We start from the raw sequence: 21944 nt of genomic DNA, 5'->3' as shown, positions 1-21944 counted from the left end.
AATGGTTAAGATGGTAAATTTTGTTACATACATTGTATCACAATTAAACATTTTTAAAGCAAAAAAACGTAACCCTTTAGGAATAGGGGCCATTAGGATAGTATGAAAGAGGATCACTTTTTTCCTTTCTTATTTGTCAATATTAAAAAAAAACTAATATAAACTAATACAATTTTTAAAATCCTTTCAAAAGTCCAGCTTTTCCTGTTACCTCTCTGTGTCCTCTCCGAGATCTCCAGTTTCTTTGGACAAAAGCATACTACTATCTTCTTTTTTACTGTCAGTTTCTTGTTCTTCTAAGTGCCTTTGATCTAAAAGCAGTTGAAAGAATTAACTTTATTAGAACGAAAAAAAAAATTGAGAAAGGTTGCCTTAAAATAGAGTTCAAAAATTAAGTCCAGCCAGGCGTGGTGGCTCACGCCTGTAATCCCAGCACTTTGGGAGGCTGAGGCGGGCGGATCACGAGGTCAGGAGATCGAGACCATCCTGGCTAACACGGTGAAACCCCGTCTCTACTAAAAATACAAAAAATTAGCCAGGCAAGGTGGCGGGTGCCTGTAATCCCAGCTACTCGGGAGGCTGAGGCAGGAGAATGGCGTGAACCCTGGAGGCGGAGCTTGCAGTGAGCTGAGATCCGGCCACTGCACTCCAGCCTGGGCAACAGAGCAAGACTCCGTCTCAAAAGAAAAAAAAAAAAAAAAAATTAAGGCCAATCAGTGGTCCCTGAAGTGTGCAATGCATTAGCTCCCCTCTTCCCATGAGAGCAGGGGGCCAGGTGGCAGTCTGCAGGCCACCTGTATTTGCAACAGCTGCTTCTGGGGTCTTGGAAGCTTTTCAGTACCAGGTGAAGCTACAGGAAACCTTGCTTGTGCCAAGGCTCAAGGGAGACAGAGGAAGCAGAAGAAAGAAAGGGAACATAAAATAGGAGGCAAGCAACCATGAAAACAAAATGCACAAATTTACTTTGGGGACCATCTTGTTCTCCACTTGTTAGATGTTTCTAAGTTGGAGTTCCAGGAAAGGAATTTGGGTGGGGAAGGGATGTACCCTTTAATGTATGCCAAGCATTTTACATATGCTATCTCATTCCATCCTGCCAGCAGTCCTATAAAGGGAAGAGGACTAACATTTGCTAAGTATTTGAAAATGTTAGTACTTGTACATGGCTCTGCACATGGAGCTAATATGTACTTCATGAGACAGAAATTATTGTCCCCATTTTACAGATTAAGACAACTGAGGCTCAGAAACAGTAAAACAGCTTGCCATACAAGTAACTACAAAGTCAGACTTGAGGTGGAGTTGTGCCTGACCTCAAGGTCACACTTACCTATATGTACCACTGTGTTGCCAAGGACAGCGTTACAAGAACCTGATGAAAAGGATCTAGGTAGTTCACTTACCATTTGCAGTGCCTCCTGCATCACTTGCTGTGTTCTCATGCAACACCGTGGATGAGCCCTGCTGCTGTTTCAAGAGCTCTGTCACAACACAAAAGGCAAAGGAAACACTTCCTCCCTTGCATGTCCTGCCATTCTCTAGAGCAGTGGTTCTCGAAGGGTGATCCTTAGACTAGCAGTATTAACATAACCTGGAAACTTGTTAGGAATTCTCATTCTCAGGCCTCATCTCAGACCTGCTGAATCAGCAACTCTGGGGGTCTAGCAATGTGTGTTTTAACTAGCCCTTCACGTGATTCTGATGCCTGATAAAATTTGAGAACCACTGCTTTAGGGCATTCCAGGTTTGAAAGGAATTCTTCAAGCATGACAAAATCCCACACAACAGTCAAAATAGAAATGATGATGATCATACATAACACTTGCAGAACCCTAGGTGTCAGGTTCTGTTTTTAAGCACTCACGTACATTAATTCAGGATGAATGTTCACAATTAATCTTCACAACAACCCTCTGAGATAGACTGTGTTATTGTTACTAGTATTTAGCAGATGAGGAAATTCAGGTTAAGGAACTTACCTAAAAATCACACAGACAGTAAGTGGCAAAATTGGGAACTGAATCCAGGCAGTCTAGCTCTAAGGTTTATGCTCTTAATCTCTATTTTATAGTCTCTCAAAAAGTAACATCAAAACAATCTAAATGTTTTCCCATCTCTATTCGCCTATATTTCATATTTTTTACCTGGTTTATGAAAAGACAGAAGGCAGGCTGAGCATGATGGCTCATGCCTGTAATCCCAGCATTTTGGGAGGCCGAGGCAGGTGGATCACTTGAGGTCAGGAGTTCGAGACCAGCCTGGCCAACACAGTGAAACCCCGTCTCTACTAAAAACACAAAAATTAGTCAGGCATGGTGGCACACATCTGTAATCCCAGCTACTCAGGAGGCTGAGGCACAAGAATTGCTTGAACCCAGGAGGCAGAGGTTGCAGTGAGCTGAGATGATGCCACTGCATTCCAGCCGGGGCAACAGGGTAAAACTCTGTCTCAAAAAAAAGAAAAGAAAAGAAACAGAAAAGATGGAAAGCAAAGAATATCCATCATTTCCAGTTCCTAAAGAAATACACAGCCTGGCCAGGAGCAGTGGCTCACACCTGTAATCCCAGCACTTTGGGAGGCTGAGGTAGGTGGATCACCTGAGGTCAGGAGTTTGAGATCAGTCTGACCAACATGGTGAACCCCATCTCTACTAAAAATACAAAACATTAGCCGGGCGTGGTGGCTCATGCCTGTAATCCCAGCTACTCGGGAGGCTGAGGCAGGAGAATTGCTTGAACCCTGGAGGTGAAGGTTGCAGTGAGCTGAGATCGCTCCATTGCACTCTAGTCTGGGCAACAAGAGTGAAACCCTGTCAAAGGAAAGGAAAAAGGAAAGGAAAGGAAAGGAAAAAGGCAAGGCAAGGCAAAGCAAGCAATACTCACTAGACTAAGACAAGCATCTGCTAACTCAGTATGCTGCTTTATCCTCAAAGTGCTCTGCAAAGCAGAGCAAGCTGGGAGGCAGTATAGACAAGCCACCCTGAGCTCGTTGGCATGGTCCTCTTCTGTGCTGGTGCAGGTCTTCTCCCTTCCTGCAGTGCAGGAAGCAGCCCTACCTGGCAGCCATGGGTGTCAAGGGTCGCCATAAGATCATTTAATATAATTTGAAATTTTAAAAATCAATTTTTGTCCTTGTTAAAAGTAGTGCAGATCTTAAACGATCATCTGTATCCTAGTTCCAAAGAACCTTCCACTTTATGCACCTGTCAGGAGCCTAGAGCTTTGGATGTGAGACCTCCAAAATAGCAGTTGAGAGTTCCAGTAACTTCCCAAATGTCTCTTTAGGGGAAACAACAGAGTGATGATATATAGTAATTGGGCAGGCAAGCCCATTATCAGAAGAAACTACTCAAGTGCCCTCTGCCCTTTGTCTTTCTGCAAAATTACCGACCCATCTCAAAGTGCAGACATGACCTAGAAACCCATAAGCTAAATGAGGCCCAGATAATTCCCATAAGTGAAATGAGGGAAGGCTTCTGCAGACTGTGCTGGGGTGCAGCAGCACCATGAGGCCAGAGTCCATGACAAAGTCTGGTAACACAGCTGCTGAAATGGAGGAGGTGAATGGAAGGTTTACACAGCAACTATAGAGGGAAGACAGCAGGATCCAGAGAAAAAGTATCAGCTATGGTCAAACTGCAAAGGAGCCTACAATACTGCCTTAAACCACGACCAAGAACAAATGCTACTAAGAATCTACCTGAGCAGAAGACGTGTGGAGTGACCTCCACTTTCAGCAGTTCTGTTATTTTAAGGAGAGCAACTGGAAAGGAGGAATTTAGAAGGACTGCCTGGGGAATCCCAGATATGGAAAGCAAGGGTGGGAGTGTGGGCTCTAAGAGCCTGACCCAACAACCCTGTGACTCTACAACACTGTGGCACTGGGGGAGGGGTAAAGTGAAGCAAGAAAGGTCCTATGACCATGGAAAAAGAAAGAAACCAAGGAAGGTCTGACAGCACTGACTGGCTCCACCCACGTTCATCAGGCCAAGGGACAGGAGCTAAGGGTTATGACAATAAGCCTGGAGAGAGCTGTCCACTGAGTCAGACCTGAAAATTCTGATTTATCTCCTCCTTTATGAAACACAAAACCTCAGAGACCCTGAAAACCAAGGGGTGCCCCTCAGGAAATTCTCTATAGGTCCCATAACAAGAACTGGACTATCCAGAGTCTGATGAGATGCATTTTCTGGCTGGTTGGCCAGGCTGTCAAAAAGGAGCAGTCAGGTCTTTCCTAGGAAAACAGACCACCTGCCCCCAGTTTCCATAACCATGCAACATTTACTTTCAGCATCAGACCAGCTGGACAGGGCCAGCCAATCAGCTGCAAAAAATATTTGGTTGGTACTGCTCAGTCTCTGCCTGAAAATTCTGGTATCTTTAAGTTTTGTGCCACTGACTTCCCTGTTCTTAGGAAGGGGATTTATTCACAATTTCAATACCTTTAATACCTACAGCTAATGGCAAAACTGAAAGCACAGGTGTCTTGGCCTGGGCAGCCAGACCTCAGGCCTCAAAGGAATGGCTGGTTTGGTCTGAAAAGGAGATAAGAACTCCTTTAATAAAAGAAATTCATCATAATAAACCCCTTGAATGTTATTTCCCCTTAGATTCATCAACAAAAGTCCTTTAAGTAACAAAATGAAAACTGATACAAGCCAATCATCCTGGCCAGGCTGTGGCTCATTTTATTGGAAAATTGCCCCTTCCCAAATTTTGGAAAACTGCCCCTTCCTATATTCAACCAGGCCGTCACAGAGCCTTTGATACTAGTGTTCATACTTGAGACAAAGACACCATATTGTGGTCAGTGACATAACTAACAGGGCCGAGAAGTATATTCTGTGTTGAACGTCTCTTACCAATTTCATCAAGTAGCTCCTGAGATGGTGGCGGCAGCTCATCAATGTGATGCTGTGAGAAGGCTTCTACTGGTTCTTAAAAAAGGCAAAAGGGAAAATGTCTTTAGACCTCTCTGGACCTGAACTGAATTCTTCTAGGCTCTCACACAGACTTGACTGAGGATTTTTCTCACTGACGAAACAAACTAAGGAGGAAGGAAACCTCTTACATAATAGTTCCAGTAGAGACCTCCTAACATGTGAATGGTCTTTACTCCCCACTTTTACCCCAATCCCTTTCCTTTCCTACATCAGCCCTTACCCTGGTGCTGCTTGATCTATACCCCTCCCTTCCTAAGGATATTTGGAGGAGGTAAGGTACAAATTCTTACTAAGTGGCTCAATCTGGACCAGGGCTGCTGGAGGAATACAGAGGTTCTGGACCAGCCAAAATGAACAAAAGCACAAAGTAGGAGGCCTTTAACTAAATATTATTAGTCCAGGGGATTTAGAGGCAATCATACTTTGGGTCTTGCCCCAAGTGCTCAATTATAACATTAACCAAAATACTGCAACATAATTTACAAAATCTCTATCCCCCTGAGGGAAATTCCAAGAGTTATACCAAAGACAGAAGACGTTAAAATTAAAGTAATAAAGGTAATATGCCTCAAGACTGCTAATATTCTCAGACCTCGTGATTTGGAAACTGTCTTCTAAGAATCTATCCTAAGGAAAGGATCAGAGGTACAGATAAAAAATTGAGTACAAAGAGCAAAAAGTGGAAAATGATATAAATCTTACACATAAGAAAATGGTTAAGCAACAAGTAGAATGGACTATAACTACTACATATATTTATGAACAATTTTTAATAACAAGGGAAAAGCCTCAAAATACATCAAGGGAATAAAGCAGTCCAGAACTGATATACAATATGATCTCACTATGCTAAAACACATTATTATATATTTATAAAAATATTTAAAAGATATGCAAAAAAAAGTACATGAGGTTAAAAAAGTGTAGTCACCTTCTTTTTTAAGCTTTTATTTATTCTCCAACTTTTCTACAATGAGTGTGTTTTACTTTTATAATCATGGGGAAAACAGCATTTCTGTCTGAACCTAATGTGGCATCAAAGATTGATAAGCATCAATTTAAGCCTCCTTGATTATAAACTTCTATTTTGATATTAAACACAGGGTACCTTTAGGCAGGCTCCTTCTCTGGGTGTCATGGGGTGGTGATGAGTCACATGCCTTAACAAGGCTTGAGGATCCAGTCCCAATAAATGAAGACAATCTTTTCTATAAGTAAGAGATAAACATGGTAACTGTCATGTGTGTTGAGCTAAAAAGGCATATGCAGCTCAGTCATTTCCAATTGTTTTGTTGATTAAGTCAAACTCACTCACATGTCACCTTCTCTGGGAAGCCTTCTTTTTTTTTTTTGAGATGGAGTCTCACTCTGTTGCCCAGGCTGGAGTGCAGTGGCACAATCTCAGCTCACTGCAACCTTTGCCTCCCAGGTTCATGCAATTCTCCTGCCTCAGCCTCCCAAGTAGCTGGGATTACAGGTGTGTACCACCATGCCCAGCCAATTTTTTTTTGTATTTTTAGTAGAGACGGGGTTTCACCATGTTGGCCAGGCTGGTCTCAAACTCCTGACCTCAAATGATCCACCCACTTCAGCCTCCCAAAGTGGTGGGATTACAGGTGTGAGCCACCACATCCGGCCTGGGAAGCCTTCTTATCCCTGACTGCCTCCTCAGCACTCAGTACTTACTGCTGTGTTACATCAGCCCTGTCTTTCTCACTAGACAGTGAGTTCCTTAGAGGTAGGGATTATGTCTTATTGACACTGGGATGCCTTGAAGAGGGCCTGACATGGTGCCCAGCACTTAGAATCTCCCCAATTAATGGTTTGTTAAATGAACACATAAAATTCCTTGTCATTTCCCTACTTCAAAGTGAGACCTTTTTTGAGCCAAATGCCAAAAAAGTTGACAATTTTTCATAAAGGAACTTGTACTTTTCTTTCTTTTCCCTCCCTCCCTCCCTCTCTCTCTCTCTCTCTCTCTCTCTTTCTGTCTGTCTGTCTTTTTTTGAGACAGGGTCTCACTCTGTCGCCCAGGCTGGAGTGTAGTGGTGCAATCACAGTTCACTGCAACCTCGACCTCCTGGGCTCAGGTAATCCTCCCACCTCAGTCTCCTGTATAGCTGAAACTACAGGCACATGGCACCATGTCCCGGCTAATTCTCTGTATCTTTCGTAGAGATAGGGTTTCGTCATGTTGCCCAGGCTGGTCTCAAACTCGTGAAATCAAGTGATCTGCCTGCCTCGGTCTCCCAGAGTGCTGGGATTATAGGCTTGAGCCACCGTGCCTGGCCAGAACTTGTAGTTTTCCTGAAAAGGCTACACATATGAGAAAGGGAGAGGAAAAGAAAAAAAAAAAAAAAAAAAAAGGAGGAAGAAGTAGAAGAGGAGAAGAAGGCAGTATACCATTAAGTGTTTTTCCTGCAGGTTATTAGTTCAGGAGTTCAGGAAACAGTAGAGATCGATCAAAACTCTCAGGGAAGTAACCAGGAGAGGCTTTAAGGAGGAAGCAAAACTTAAGCCTCCCATAATACAGACTCAAGAGAGGAGTCCCAGGGAAGCCAGGAGAGGACCCAGCTTATTTCTTGCCTTCTTAATGAATTTGGAGAAATCTTGGCAGTTTGGGTCACTGGCTCTTTGGGCTGACTCCATGAGTTTGTAACATGGAATTGATATACTTACAAGACCAGGCAGTCTTGGAGGGCAAGTTTCAGAGGCAGTAAGGAGAGAATCCAGTTTATTTACTCTCTCTCGGACACTTATAAATTCATCAGACAAAGTCTGAATAAATTCTTGACTGTTCCAGCAAGAGGCAGACTCTGTCTTAACCTGAAATGTGATATTTTCAATGCAGTCTTTATACTGACTGGCAGCTGAAGAAACTGACCCTGTTGGAGAAAAGCTGGAGGTTACTGTCTGAATCCTTTATATTATTTCTTTTTTCCCTTTTTCCCTTCGCTTTTTTTTTCTGCCCCAATATGATGTGCAGAAATGAATCCTTTATATTAAAAAAACAAACAAACAAAAGAAAACATCCAAACCCACAAACCTATACCTATACTAAGGATTTTCCAAATTGCTAATAACTAAAATAAGTCCAGGTGCGGTGGCTCACGCCTGTAATCCCAGCACTTTGGGAGGCCAAAGGGGGCAGATCATGAGGTCAGGAGATTGAGACCATCCTGGCTAATACGGTGAAACCCCGTCTCTACTAAAAATACCAAAAATTAGCCGGGCGAGGTGGCCGGCGCCTGTGGTCCCAGCTACTCGGGAGGCTGAGGCAGGAGAATGGCGTGAACCCGGGAGGCGGAGCTTGCAGTGAGCTGAGATCCAGCCACTGCACTCCAGCCTGGGCGACAGAGCAAGACTCCGTCTCAAAAAAAACAAAAAAAAAACAAAAAACAAACAAACAAACAAAAAAAACATTAGCCAGGTGTGGTGGCGGGTGCCTGTAGTCCCAGTTATTCAGGAGGTTGAGGCAGAAGAATGACGTGAACCCGGGAGGCGGAGCTTGCAGTGAGCCGAGGTTGCACCACTGCACTCCAGCCTGGGCGACAGAATGAGACTCTGTCTTTAAAAAAAAAAAAAAAAAAAAATTACTGAAATAATCATTGACCTGAGACACAGCTCCTCATGGTGTAAAAAATAATAGTCTCTAAACTTGTCCTCTAAACTTTATCAAAATAAAATAAAGGGAGATTTTTTAAACCACAAATATATTGGAAGTAAGGCCACTAAAGACAGGATATTTGATGCTGGTTGCATATGGTTGCAGGACTTAAGAACTACATAAAGTTTAAGCACAAGGTACTGTTTTAAGTTGCAAACTCTACAAAGCTCAATGTTTTTGTTCTAAATTCAGTAGCGCTTAGAGGAGACCTAGTATTTGCATGGCTTTACCACAGCAGTTCTAACCAAAACCTCCTAACGGCTGCCCAATAATCACCATCACCATCACCCTGCCCCCTTGGCTTACAATGGGATTACCCAGCTTTGGCCCTAAGGAAAAACCTTTGCACTGTGACAACACAGCCATCAGCTGTGATCCCACAGCTTGGCTTCCCAGAGCCAATGGGCTGGGGCCCTAAGTTCTTCTCCCTAAACGCTTCTTTTCCCTGTGATTACCTGGGCTGAGTGGAGTGCTGACACTGGTAGGTGCATGGTTTATTTTGGGTGTTTTGCATGAAACTTCCTTAAAAGAGCTGTCTGGTTCATAGGAGATACTAGACAGGTCTTGAATGTCTGTCAGTGATCTAAAGAATTAAGAGCACACAATAACGATGAGAAGATGACTAGAAAAATTAAACAATATATTCCCGACAGGTATTTTTTAAGTATATTCTTAGCAAAATTTTTATGTGGCAATAGGCCAGAATTAGAGAATATCTTAGAACATCTTATATATCTTAAAGAGAATATTAGAGAACATATTTAAAAGAGATTGTAACTTTTTAAAAAAATATTCTTTATTACCACAGAGATTTTTTTTTTCTTTTTTTTGAGACGGAGTTTTGCTCTTGTCACTCAGGATGGAGTGCAATGGCACAATCTTGGCTCACTGCAACCTCCACCTCCTGGGTTCAAGTGATTCTCCTGCCTCAGCCTCCCGGGTAGCTGGGACTACAAGTATGTGCCACCACGCCTGGCTAATTTTAGTATTTTTAGTAGAGATGGGATTTCACCATGTTGGCTAGGCTGGTCACGAACTCCTGACCTCAGGTGATCAGCCTGCCTTGGCCTCCCAAGGTGCTGGGATTATAGGTGTGAGCCACCACACCTGGCACCATAGAGACTTTCTTTGCCAGATATTGTAACTTTAAACATATCAGCAGCTTAAAATAAACTATTTACATAGATGAAATATTCCATATTTCCAGGATATTTATGTGGAAAATAGACTTAATCTACCTTAAGCGTAAACTTACTATTATTATTGTCACTACATTTCCTTGAATGTAAGCTGCTATTAGTTATAAATCACATCACCAATTTGATAACAATTTTTTGGTGAAAGCAGCAGCATACTCATATTAAGTCTACACATAAAAATGGAAAGATTCTTACAAATAAGAATATACTATTCCCTTAAAACCAAGACTTTACACAAGCATCCCTAGGCACTCTCTTTGGTGATCATACATGTCTTTCTCTTTCAGTTCCTTTAGTGACTCTTTTGATGTCTCTTCTTGTTCATCTTCAGTACTGTGAGAAAGAAAGAAAGAAAATTACATAAATCCCCTCTGTGAACAAAGTACACTACCTTGGTACAAGGAACCAGTTGATCAGCCCAGTGTGAGACACAGAGGAAAGGGCACTAAGCTCAGGAGTAGAAAGTATGAGTTCTGTGCTGGGCACAGTGGCTCATGCCTGTAATCCCAGCACTTTGGGAGACCAAGGCAGGTGGATCACGAGGTCAAGAGATTGAGACCATCCAGCCAACACAATGAAACCCCGTCTCTACTAAAAATACAAAAATTAGCTGGGCGTGGTGGCATGCACCTGTAGTTCCAGCTACTCAGGAGGCTGAGGCAGGAGAATCGCTTGAACCTGAGAGGCGGAGGTTGCAGTGAGCTGAGATCGCACCATTGCACTCCAGCCTGGGCAACAAGAGTGAGACTCTGTCTCCAAAGGAAAAAAAAAAAAAAGTGTGAGTTCTGGTTCTGGCTGTACTACTAGCTGTAAGTTCTCTGACGTGTCTGGGCCTGGGCCTCAATTTTCTCTCCAGAGATTGAATAAATACTCTCTAAGGGTCAGCTCTGAAATCAGTTAAAGACTCTATACGACCGTGAGCAAGTTCATGAAAAAATCAACAGAGCACAGGAACTTTGCTGGGAAGTGAGATATTGGAGCAAAGGGGCACAGCCACGAGGCCTTAGCACCTGTAAGAAGCTTCCTGGTATAGTGTACTAGGAGAGGCCAGAGAGGCTTGTACCAAAAAATGGCCAGAATAGTGAAGATAAACTTGACCCGTTTCTACTTTAACCAATAAGATTCAATTTCAGTACTCACTGAACATTAACTATAAGGCAGATCCCATGCTAAATCCTTCCATATGTTTTCACTTTTTTTTTTTTTTTTTTTGAGACGGAGTCTCGCTCTTGTTTCCCAGGCTGGAGTGCAGTGGCACGATCTCGGCTCACTGCAACCTTCGCCTCCTGGGTTCAAGCGATTCTCCTGCCTCAGCCTCCCAAGTAGCTGGGATTACAGGCATGCACTACTAAGCCCAGCTAATTTTTTGTATTTTTAGTAGAGATGGGGTTTCTCCATGTTGATCAGGCTGATCTCAAACTCCTGACCTCAGATGATCCACCCGACTTGGCCTCCCAAAGTGCTGGGATTACAGGCGTGAGCCCCCGTGCCTGACCTTCACATTTTTAACCCTTGCAAAAATCCTGTGAGACCAATGATATAAATGAAAGATCATGGATTTGGGGTTGAATTGTGACTTTATTCCGTTCCCAAAAATGTTTGTTTCTCCTTCTAAGCACATAATAGAACAGCACTTTTTGGCCCTCTTGATTTACATAAATGACCACAGGATTTGTTTTAACCAATAAAATATGAGTGAAAGCGATGAGTCACTTCTGGGCAGAAACTTTAACAGCCAGTGCACAACTCACCATTTTCCATTTTTCCTGCCTTAGCAATCAAGGAAGCACAAAAACGGGGCCTCCCTCAGCCTAAGTCTGATAGAAGGTAATACAGCACAGAACATTCCTGGCCAAGCCATGAGCCATGGAAATGAAGCAGGAGCAAAGAAGGAACTTGTTTTAAACCACTAAAATTTGGGAGTTGTCTACTATATATAGCATAATCTAGTCTATCCTGACTGACTAGCTGTGTGACCTTAGAAAAAAATATTTAAACTCTCTGAACTTTGCTTTCCTTATTGACAAAATGGAGGCAATAGTATGTGCCTCACAGGGTTGTTATGTGGATTAAATTAGACAATGAAACAGTGCCTGGCATATGCTAGATATTTAGGAAATACTAGCTATAATAATTATAATTAAGGAAATTGAGGCCCAGAGAGAAGAAAATAAATTGAATTATTGTGCCAGATACTTTATATCAATTATGAATTTTTTAATTTAAACTTTTCTTTTGAGGTAATTGTAGATTCACAGGCAAGAAATACACTTTACCGGCTGAATGTGGTGGCTCACGCCTGTAATCCCAACACTGTGGGAGGCCGAGGCAGGTGGATCACCTGATGTCAAGAGTTTGAGGCCAGCCTGGCCAACATGGTGAAACCCCATCTCTACTAAAAATACAAAATTAGCCGGGTGTGGTGGCATGCACCTATAATTCCAGCTACTTGGGAGGCTGAGGCAGGAGAATCGCTTGAACCCAGGAGGTGGAGGTTGCAGTGAGCTGAGATCATGCAACAAGAGTGAAACTTCATCTCAAAAAAAAAAAGAAAAATACACTTTACCCACTTTATCCCAATGGTAACATCTTGCAAATCTATAGGACAGTATCACAACCAGGATATTGACATTGATACAGTCAAGATACAGAACATTTCTACCACCCTCATATTTCTGGTTTACAGCTATACTTACTTCCCTCCTTTCCCCACCCCTTCCTTAACCGCTGGCAACCACTCATTTGTTCTTTATTTTTATAATTTTTTCATTTCAAGAATGTTATATTAATGGAATCATACAGTAAATAACTTTTTGGGATTGCTTTTCCTACTCAGCATAATTCTCTGGAAATTTAGCCAAGTTGTTGCATGTATCAATAGTTTATTCCTTTTCACTGCTGAGTAGCACTCAATGGTATGGATGTACCAAAGTCTGTTTAATCATTTACTTGGTGAAGGACATCTGGGTTTCCAGTGTGGAGATATTATGGATAAATTTGTTATAAACGTTCCCGTATGTATTTCTGTGTAAATGTAAATTTTCATCTCTCTGGGATAAATGCCCAGGAGTTATATTATTACTTTAAGTTCCTATTGTCAACATTCTCAGTAAGGATTCTTATCCCTACTTCACAGATGGGAAAATAGAATAGAGTGGTTGAGAACCTTGACAAGGTCACATGAACACAAAGTCAGAGTCAGGATCTAAGTAAAGGTGATGACTCTACCCCTCAAATTCTACTGTACAAGTACTAACAAAGCTAAGCTGCCCAAAGCTAACTTTGATAAGGTAGTAGCTAATACATTTGAAGACAAGCAATATATAAACACGAGGCATTATCACCATTTAACACCACATCTGTGAGTCTGAAACCGCATAAGATAAAACAGCCCATACCTTCGTACAGGTTGAAATTGAGACCTGGGCAAAATCTCAGCGTTCTTTCCAAGAATTTTTCTCATCTGGAACTTTTCCTCACCTGAAAGCATAAAGTAATTTTTTTTTTTACTGATCTTTGTCAACCCAAATTATTATCATCATTCCCTAGAATGTCCCTTCGTCTGCTCCAGAATTAGAAATAATCTGGATAAACAAAGTGCTGCCCTAATTGGGTTTGGATTGAGTGCTGTAGAAGAGGTTTTTGCTCTGAAAGTTTATTTTCCTTGCTCAGAGCACAGAACTATATTCTGACACTCCGAGTACAATCAAGTTATTTACTGGCCTTTCAGTTATAACCACAGTTATTTCTGGAGACAAATGTTGTTTTGTCTTTTTAAGAAGGCAAACTGACCGGGTTCCTGTGAACAGACACCAGGGGGCGTTGAAAACAAGAACTGTTTGTTAACTAAACAGTCCCGAACTATGCCACTTGGCCACCAAAATACCACCTAAAGAGTAGGGGCGGGGGTGGAGTCTTGAGTACTGAGGAGCTAATTCAACAGTCTTCTGTTCTCCTTGGCATCAAGTTATTTGAAGTTACTCCTCCCCAATTCTCAGTAAGATGCTTTGCTCCAGGCAGGCGGGGCCAGTATCCATTTTCCTTCCCACCACTGTACTGTCCTAGCTTATAGAGAAGGGGGCAGACGGAGCATCCTTTGCTTTGCAGACCTCCAGGCAGGCAGGGCCAGTATCCATTTTCCTTCCCACCACTGTACTGTCCTAGTTAATAAAGAAGGGGACAGATGGAGCATCCAGCCCTGTTTCCAAATGCCCATGACTCCCCCACCCCCATCCCATTCCTTAGGTCCAGGTGGTCTGGTAGACACTAAAAAGGCCCACCAGAACAACGCCACCTTTCACAGCTACCAAGTAGCTCTGAAACTCCACCAGTGGAGAGACATTAGGGGTTCCTCTTCCTCTGACCCTCTTTTAAAATGATAAATATCCAGAAAGCATAAACTAATTCCTAATAAGCAACATTTAGAGCTTAGAGACTTTAGAGTCAGACCCTCTCCTTTACTTTACACCAGGCGAAAGTGGGGCCCTGGGGTGAAGTGACTTGCTGAAGTTTATGCAGAAAAAGTCAGTGGCAGAATGGGGCTGGGAACCTAGCACGCTGCATCCTGCACCCCTGTTGTATCCTCTGATGTGGAAGGGGATATACATCAGAGCACTAGATGGAAAAGGGGGTAGAGAGGAGCAGAAAGAAGTGAATGGAGTAGAAATCAGAGACTTTTTCACATACTTTAGATGTCTGTATCAAACTAACTCTGGTTATCTGACCTGTCTGCCCTAAACTTTTCCGTCCCACTCAACTCACCTCCAAATACAAGTTAAGTGGCCACATACAAGGCAGGTCCAAAAAAGAGGCTCTGCAGGAAGACGTGGGTGGCCCAAGGCTCTGGAGACTTTCAATACATATTATGCTGAGACTTTAACTGTTCATCTAAAAGCTTACAGCTTCTTAAAACACTTCCAACTCTGGCAGGGGCCTACACAAGGTTACAGTTGGAAGCTGGAGTATGCAGTGGAGGAAGCGAGTAAGTTCATAACCCCACCTTCTTTGGGTTTACAGGGTTGAGACATGACCATGGATAGTTACACAGGTTGGTAGGTGGATAACTCTAGTTTTAAAATAGATGAGTGCATACCTTAAAAGAACAAGAGTACACAATTCTAAAAATGTAATAAAGCCAACAGTTAACTTATATCTGTCTGGTGACATATCCCTGGCTACGGATCCAAGGCTACCTTCTCACCTAATAGAAAGCCCCTGCTAAGTTATACAGAACCCAAGGCCTCCCAAGTGGTAGATGTTAAGTTGAATCTGCATTGTTAGCTGTTACTAACTCTTTGCTAAGATGCTAAGCAAGCAAAGGAAAATGCTGGTGACACTGCTTTCTGGGGAGAAGAAATACATGGAAACCTAGTTCTAATTTTGTTATGTCAAAAACTAGCTATGTAGCTTGGGCAAATCCCCCAGGTCAGCTTAGCAAAGATAACTGTGCACTTGCTATGTGGCACACCAAGGAGCCTGAAAGCTTGAGAGACCAAAGGGGGAAAAAGCAGTCACTGCAACAACATATGCTATAAAAATGCAAGGGGAGGTATAAATAATACAACACATGGATGTCATGAGGTTGGTGAGGAGCAAGGGATTTGTTCTATTGAGGAGAAATCATTGAACCTTGGTTTTCTCAACCATACAATGAAAGGTTTGGACGAGGCTGTCCCTCAGGATCCCCCCAGCGCTAAACATCTGTGATCCAACAGAAGAAAGTGAAAGGAAGTGATTCTCAAGGAATCTTCTGTAAGGGCTTATTACCAGAGACTTGAGGTTGGGCAAATGCACCTTGTATTCCTTCGAAGTCCTCTTCTATGGGACTCGAGGTCTAAAAATGAACAAAAGAAAGGAGGTTCACTGGAGGCAGACATATTAAAAGGTCAATAATTTCTTGATGTTCTTAAATCTTGAAAATCTTCATAAGATCCCTGCGTCTTTATAGAAAAAGTACAAACTTGCTTCCTAGACATTAAGTACTTATTTGTACCATATGTCCCCTCCTCAGTAAGTCCTCCCTCACCTCCCATTGTGAAGAGGAATTATGTGACTCCCCCACCTTATATCACTATCCCTGTTCATCCCAATCTTCCAACAAAGATGTTTTGGTTCTTGGGAGCTTTATCAAAAGAGCTAAATAAGGTTTAAAAGCTGGCCTGGTATGCGAAATTACTCTGTGAGGTAAGAAGTTGGAACGCTGGTTCCTTTTGGAAGAGGCAGTGACTGGATGGGAGCACAAGGGGTCTTTTGGGGACTAGTAATGTTTCATTTCCTTTTTTTCAAACAAGGTCCTGCTATGTTGCTCAAGCTGTTCTCAAACTCCTGAGCTCAAGCAATACTCCCACCTCAGCCTCCTAAAGTGTTGTGATTATAGACATGAGCCACCACACCAAGCTGAAATTATATATATATATTTTGAGATGGAATCTCACTCTGTCACCCAGGCTGGAGTGCAGTGGCACAATCTCAGCTCACTGCAACCTCTGATCCCCGGGTTCAAGCAACTCTCCTGTCTCAGCCTCCCCCCGAGTAGCTGGGAATACAGGCACCTGCCACTGCACCCAGCTAATTTTTGTATTTTTAGTAGAGATGGGGTTTCACCATCTTGGTCAGGCTGGTCTTGAACTTCTGACCTCACGATCCATCCACCTTGGCCTCCCAAAGTGCTGGGATTACAGGCGTGAGCTACTGTGCCTGGCCTGAAACTATATCTTTGATGCATCCTAGAATTCTTACCAGCAAATACTGTGATTGACACATACAATCCTCCCTTTTACTCCACCCCACCTTTCATATTGGTAAAAGATCCCAAAAAGGTGCCAGGTTAGCAGGGAGGTAGGGTAGAAAATAAGTAAATAAGAGAATCCAACAAAATTCATTTTAGAAATGAAAATACTCTATACAGCAGGTTCTTGTAAAAGCTAGGCAGATTCCCAAGAAAACTTGGTATATTGGACAGTCTCATATTTGTTGCTGAACCCTTGCCTCAATCTTGGCTCTCCCATCACTAAAGCTTGTCAGGCTGGAGTTAATTAATTCTGTACATCTGCAGAACACCAGTCTTCCTCAGAGACAGGAATGATAGCCTCGTCCCTTCCCAATAGGAAGAATATATGAATTAGGTAGCATGAATAAAAATGTTTTGATCTAGGCACGGTGGCTCACACCTGTAATCCCAGCATTTTGGGAGGCCAAGGCGGGTGGATCACAAGGTCAGGAGTTCAAGACCAGTCCGACCAACATGGTGAAACCCCATCTCTGCTAAAAATACAAAAATTAGCTGGGTGTGATGGCGCACACCTGTAATCCCAGCTACTCAGGAGGCTGAGGCAGGAGAATCGCTTGAACCCAGGAGGCAGAGGTTGCAGTGAGCCGAGATTACACCACTGCACTCCAGCCTGGATGACGGAGCCAGACTCTGTCTCAAAAAAAATTTTTTTTTTTTGAGGCAGAGTCTCGCTCTGTCACCCGGACTGGAGTGCAGTGGCCGGATCTCAGCTCACTGCAAGCTCCACCTCCCGGGTTTATGCCATTCTCCTGCCTCAGCCTCCCGAGGAGCTGGGACTACAGGCGCCCACCACCTCGCCCGGCTAGTTTTTGTATTTTTTTTAGTAGAGACAGGGTTTCACCGTGTTAGCCAGGATGGTCTCAATCTTCTGACCTTGTGATCCGCCTGTCTCAGCCTCCCAAAGTGCTGGGATTACAGGCTTGAGCCACCGTGCCCGGCCGCTCAAAAAATTTTTTTAAAAAATAAATGTTTTGAAAAAAAAGTACAAAGTGCTGTATAAATGCAGTAACCAAATCTGGGGAGAAACTGCACATGACCTCCCATTCTCAAAAATAAAAAATCTTTCAGACGTTTTTCCAAAACACCTATGAGCGCATAGGTTCATATCACACTCCTGACACCAAAAAAGGTATAAAAAACCCTGGTATACATTATATACTTTGATATGTAAGCTATTTTTCTCAATAAAAGAAATAAGGCAATGGAGAAAGGTGAAAATGTACTTTACCCTGAACTGCGTTTTTTACCTCTAGAGCTAAGTTTTCTTGAGCAGTCGAGGAGTAAAAATATTCATCGTCTGGAGTTAAAAATTCATTTGTTATGTCCTCAGAAGACTCTGGTGAACAAGTTGATTGCATGGACTGATGCTGTTAATAATGTAGGAAATCACTTTTAAGTTGCTGTTCATTGTAACCAAATCCCTTTATAGTTGGATGCAGTGTTAACAACGGGGTTACCTAACACTACCCAGCAGTCAGTGTGACACTCTGAGCTGACTCTCCCTACCTCTTTGTGCATGTGCCTCTGCCTTCCCTTCCTGGTGGGGAAAAGCAGCTGTGAACCGCCTGGAGTAGCATGAAGGAATGCTAATCCTGAGCCTCAGCAGCATCATCTGCAGAATGGGTGGAGATGAGGTGACCTTCCTATTCTAATATTCTAAATAAGGAGAAAGGCCCTAGTCAACTCAAGTTGAGTACTGAATTTAAACACCCTGATCCCTCATAGGCAGAGACATAGCCCATGTGTTGGCATCATCTTACAGATGAACAGGCTGCGGCTACTCAGAACCTGTGAGTCTCTCGCGTATTATAGGTTAAAGGCAAATGAAGAAGCATTTTAAAAACAGCAATGTACTCTCAATAATAAAAAAAAAAAAATAGTAAAAAGCAGCAAATTTCTATTTGTTTATTTATTTTTCTGAGACGGAGTCTCACTCTGTCACTCAGGCTGGAGTGCACAGGCACGATCTCGGCTCACTGCAACCTCCACCTCCCAGGTTCAAGTGATTCTCCTGCTTCAGCCTCCTGGGTAGCTAAGACTACAGGTGTGTGCCACCATGCCCGGCTAATTTTTGTATTTTTAGTAGAGACGGGTTTCACTATGTTAGCCAAGCTGGTCTTGGACTCCTGACTTTGTGATCTGCCTGCCTCAGCCTCCCAAAGTGCTGGGATTACAGGCGTGAGCCACCATGCCCAGCCTGCAAATTTCTGTGCCTTTTTGAGACAGAGTCTTCCTCTGTCACCCAGGCTGGAGTGCAGTGGCATGATCTCAGCTCACTGCAGCCTCCGCCTCTGGAGTTCCAGTGATTCTCCTGCCTCAGCCTGCCAAGTAGCTGGGATTACAGGTGTACGCCAGCACGCCTGGCTACTTTTTGTATTTTTAGTAGAGATGGGGTTTCACCATGTTGGCATGGCTGGTCTCAAACTCCTGATCTCAAATGATCCTCCCACCTCGGCCTCCCAAAGTGCTGGGATTATAGGGGTGAGCCACTGCGACCTGCCTGCAAATTTATTTCTTTAGCATCTCTGTTCCACCCCTTTTTTCCTGCTTATTCTGCAATATTCAGGACCTGATTACCATAAGGCCAAACAAACGGCTCACTTCAGTCTTTTTTTTTTTTTTTTTTTTTTGAGACAGGGACTCATTTGGTCACCCAGGCTGGAATACAGTGGCGCAATGACAGCTCGCTGCAGCCTCGAACTCCTAGGCTCAAGTGATCCTCCTGCCTCAGCCTCCCGAGTAGCTGAGACTACACGTGCACACTATCATGCCTGGCCAATTTTTATTTTATTTTATTTAGACAGGGTCTCACTCTGTCCCCTAGGCTGGAATGCAGTGGTGTGATCATGGCTCACTGCAGCCTCAACCTCCCCAAGCTCAGGTGATCCTCCCACTTCAGCCTTCCAAGTAGCTGGGACTACAGGCATGCACCACATCCAACTAACCTTTTTATCTTTGGTAGAGATGGGGTCTCGCCATGTTGCCAAGGCTGGTCTCGAACTCCTGGACTCAAGCAATCTGCCCACCTTGGCCTCCCAAAGTGCTGGGATTACAGGAGTGAGCCACTGTGCTAAGCTGAGTTTTACATTTTTGTAGGCAGGGTCATATTATGGTGCCTAGCCTGGTCTTGACCTCCCAGCTTTAAGCGATCCTCCTGCTTCAGCCTCCCAATGTGCTGGAATTACAGGTGTGAGCCACTACACCCAACCTTCAGTGATCTCTTGGCAGAGATGTTGTGACTAATTTCCTCGGACATGGCTTTTTGCCACATGCTTCCCTTCCTGTGCACTTAACAATTGCTCCTCTTTACCTCTCATCAAACTGAATTTGAGTCCTGGCCTCCTGCAGACATTCCCCACTTTTCTGCCTAGGCCTGCTTCTCCAGCTATGCTTAATATGACTGTTCTTCCAGCCCTCAAGTCAGAGAAAGAATAAGCTGATCTTAGGAATGGTTCGTATGCCATGATTAAATGTAATAGGTCAAAAGACCTTACATTTTATCACTATGGTATTCATATATTGTATCATTCTCAATTGCTGTCTATATTCTTTAAATGATTGCGATCCCATGTCAATGACAATAAAAAAATTTTGGTTTCTTAGTCTGGCTGCACTATGGCCTAGAGTGTGTTAAAGCCCTGAAGCAAGGCTGTAACTGCAGTGGAAATGCAAACGGATCCTGCTGAGGCGCAGTTGTCAGGCACACACACATCACTTCCACTGAGCTGGGAGCTGAGTTTGGCCCTTAGAGGATATTCCAGGTGAAGGTACTCTCATAGCAACCCTGCCCTTGCTTTTCCTACTCCTAACTGACCTCAGTCATCTGCTGGGGAAGGAGCTTTGCTCCAGTTTTGTTTACCCAACTATACCAGAAACTCACGTGCAAAAGCTGAATCTGACACTTTTCTGTACTCTCCCAATCTCCAGGATACACAATTCACTGAGTTGAACTGACTTTTTAAAAAGTATCAGACAGGAGGAAAGATTATTTTATTCATGTCAGTGACAGGAAGGCACATGCTCCAGCCAAAAATAACTACTATAGATATTATTTTGGTGTCATAACACATAACAACTCAGATCTATCTTATTAGATCCTTGGGTTCAACTTGGCTTTCCAGGCAGTATTACTTACACTGTAAGATTTCTCAACAGTCACTAATGCGTCAGAACTTGCTTGAAAGGCTTCACTATACTCTGGTTGCTCCTTTTGTCTGGGAGATGGGTGCCTGATACCTAATGATTGTAACACAGTCAGGGCCAAAGTTATTCAGTGATATTCAGACAACATGGAAGAGCATAAAGGTGGCATGAGAGAAGAGATGAATACATATTCTGCTAAGAGTGGCCATGTCCCATACCTTAGGTTCAGTCCAGAGAGTAGAGACTGTTAGTTTAGCCTGACCCCAAAATGCAGCCCTGGATCATCTGCCCACCCATTCGCGAGTGATGCTTGACAATAAACAGATTCTAAATACAAATAATACCCAAGTCAATAGATTTTCTGCCTAAGACAAATGACAATTTTAGATGTATCTTCTTTTTTTTTTTTTTTTTGAGACAGAGTCTTGCTCTGTCACCCAGCCTGGAGTGCAGTGGCGCAATCTCCACTCACTGCAAGCTCAGCCTCTCGGGTTCATGACATTCTCCTGTCTCAGCCTCCCATATAGCTGGGACTACGGGCACCCGCCACCGTTCCGGGCTAATTTTTGTATTTTTAGTAGAGATGGGGTTTCACCATATTAGCCAGGATGGTCTCGATCTCCTGACCCTGTGATCCGCCCGTCTCAGCCTCCCAAAGTGTTGGGATTACAGGCGTGAGCCACCGCGCCTGGCCAGATGTATCTTTCTTTAACTTATAAACAACTGTGAAACAATATCCCATGCCCTGATTGTAAGCAAATTATCAACTGAAAATATATGGCCTTCATTTTTTTTAACCTGTAAATCTATAAACCAATGACAATAAATATCATGTGTCTCTAGATTCCTCCAGCATAGACTCTCTGGAGGGAAAATTTAATGCCAGCTTAGAATACATTCTAAATAAATTCTGAGAGAATTTATTTCCAGCTTAGAATACAATGCAGAGACATAGGCAGTAGGCAGTGGTGGCCCACCTCTATCCCCAGGTAAAGAGCTCAATTCCTTGCCAAAACCAGGGTCAGTACGTGATTATTTTACTTCCTTTGGACAAAGGGGCCTGTTTCAGTAATATAAAAACTGATCAGTGTCTGGATCTGTTTGCCTGTGGGAAATGCAATGAGATACAGGGCTATACTGCCTTCCCCTGGAATTCAAGGTTTCCAGAAAAGTAGGAAAGTAGAGAGTTCCAAACCAAAAAA

At 43.2% G+C, this 21944-nt stretch overlaps 1 protein-coding gene across 2 annotated transcripts in view; it reads right to left on the bottom strand.

Annotated features, from left to right (window-relative positions):
* LOC111537637 (septin-4) overlaps nt 1-21944 on the bottom strand; it is a 70544-nt gene that overhangs the window by 45814 nt on the left and 2786 nt on the right. For both annotated transcript variants that reach the window (XM_023204622.1, XM_023204623.1), the window contains exons 4-14: nt 20735-20835; nt 17847-17966; nt 15576-15642; nt 13208-13289; nt 10080-10142; nt 9066-9193; nt 7623-7828; nt 6052-6151; nt 4863-4937; nt 1404-1481; nt 212-311 (exon numbers count right to left, since the gene is read on the bottom strand). In XM_023204622.1, coding sequence (XP_023060390.1) covers nt 212-311; nt 1404-1481; nt 4863-4937; nt 6052-6151; nt 7623-7828; nt 9066-9193; nt 10080-10142; nt 13208-13289; nt 15576-15642; nt 17847-17966; nt 20735-20835 — 1120 coding nt within the window. The remainder of the gene's footprint in view (nt 1-211; nt 312-1403; nt 1482-4862; nt 4938-6051; nt 6152-7622; nt 7829-9065; nt 9194-10079; nt 10143-13207; nt 13290-15575; nt 15643-17846; nt 17967-20734; nt 20836-21944) is intronic.

Source organism: Piliocolobus tephrosceles, chromosome 16 (genome assembly GCF_002776525.5).
Source record: "Piliocolobus tephrosceles isolate RC106 chromosome 16, ASM277652v3, whole genome shotgun sequence".
In the NCBI taxonomy this organism is placed as follows: Eukaryota; Metazoa; Chordata; class Mammalia; order Primates; family Cercopithecidae; genus Piliocolobus; species Piliocolobus tephrosceles.
The sequence above is the reverse complement of the archived record's forward strand: the minus strand, read 5'-3'. Positions and strand labels throughout refer to the sequence as shown.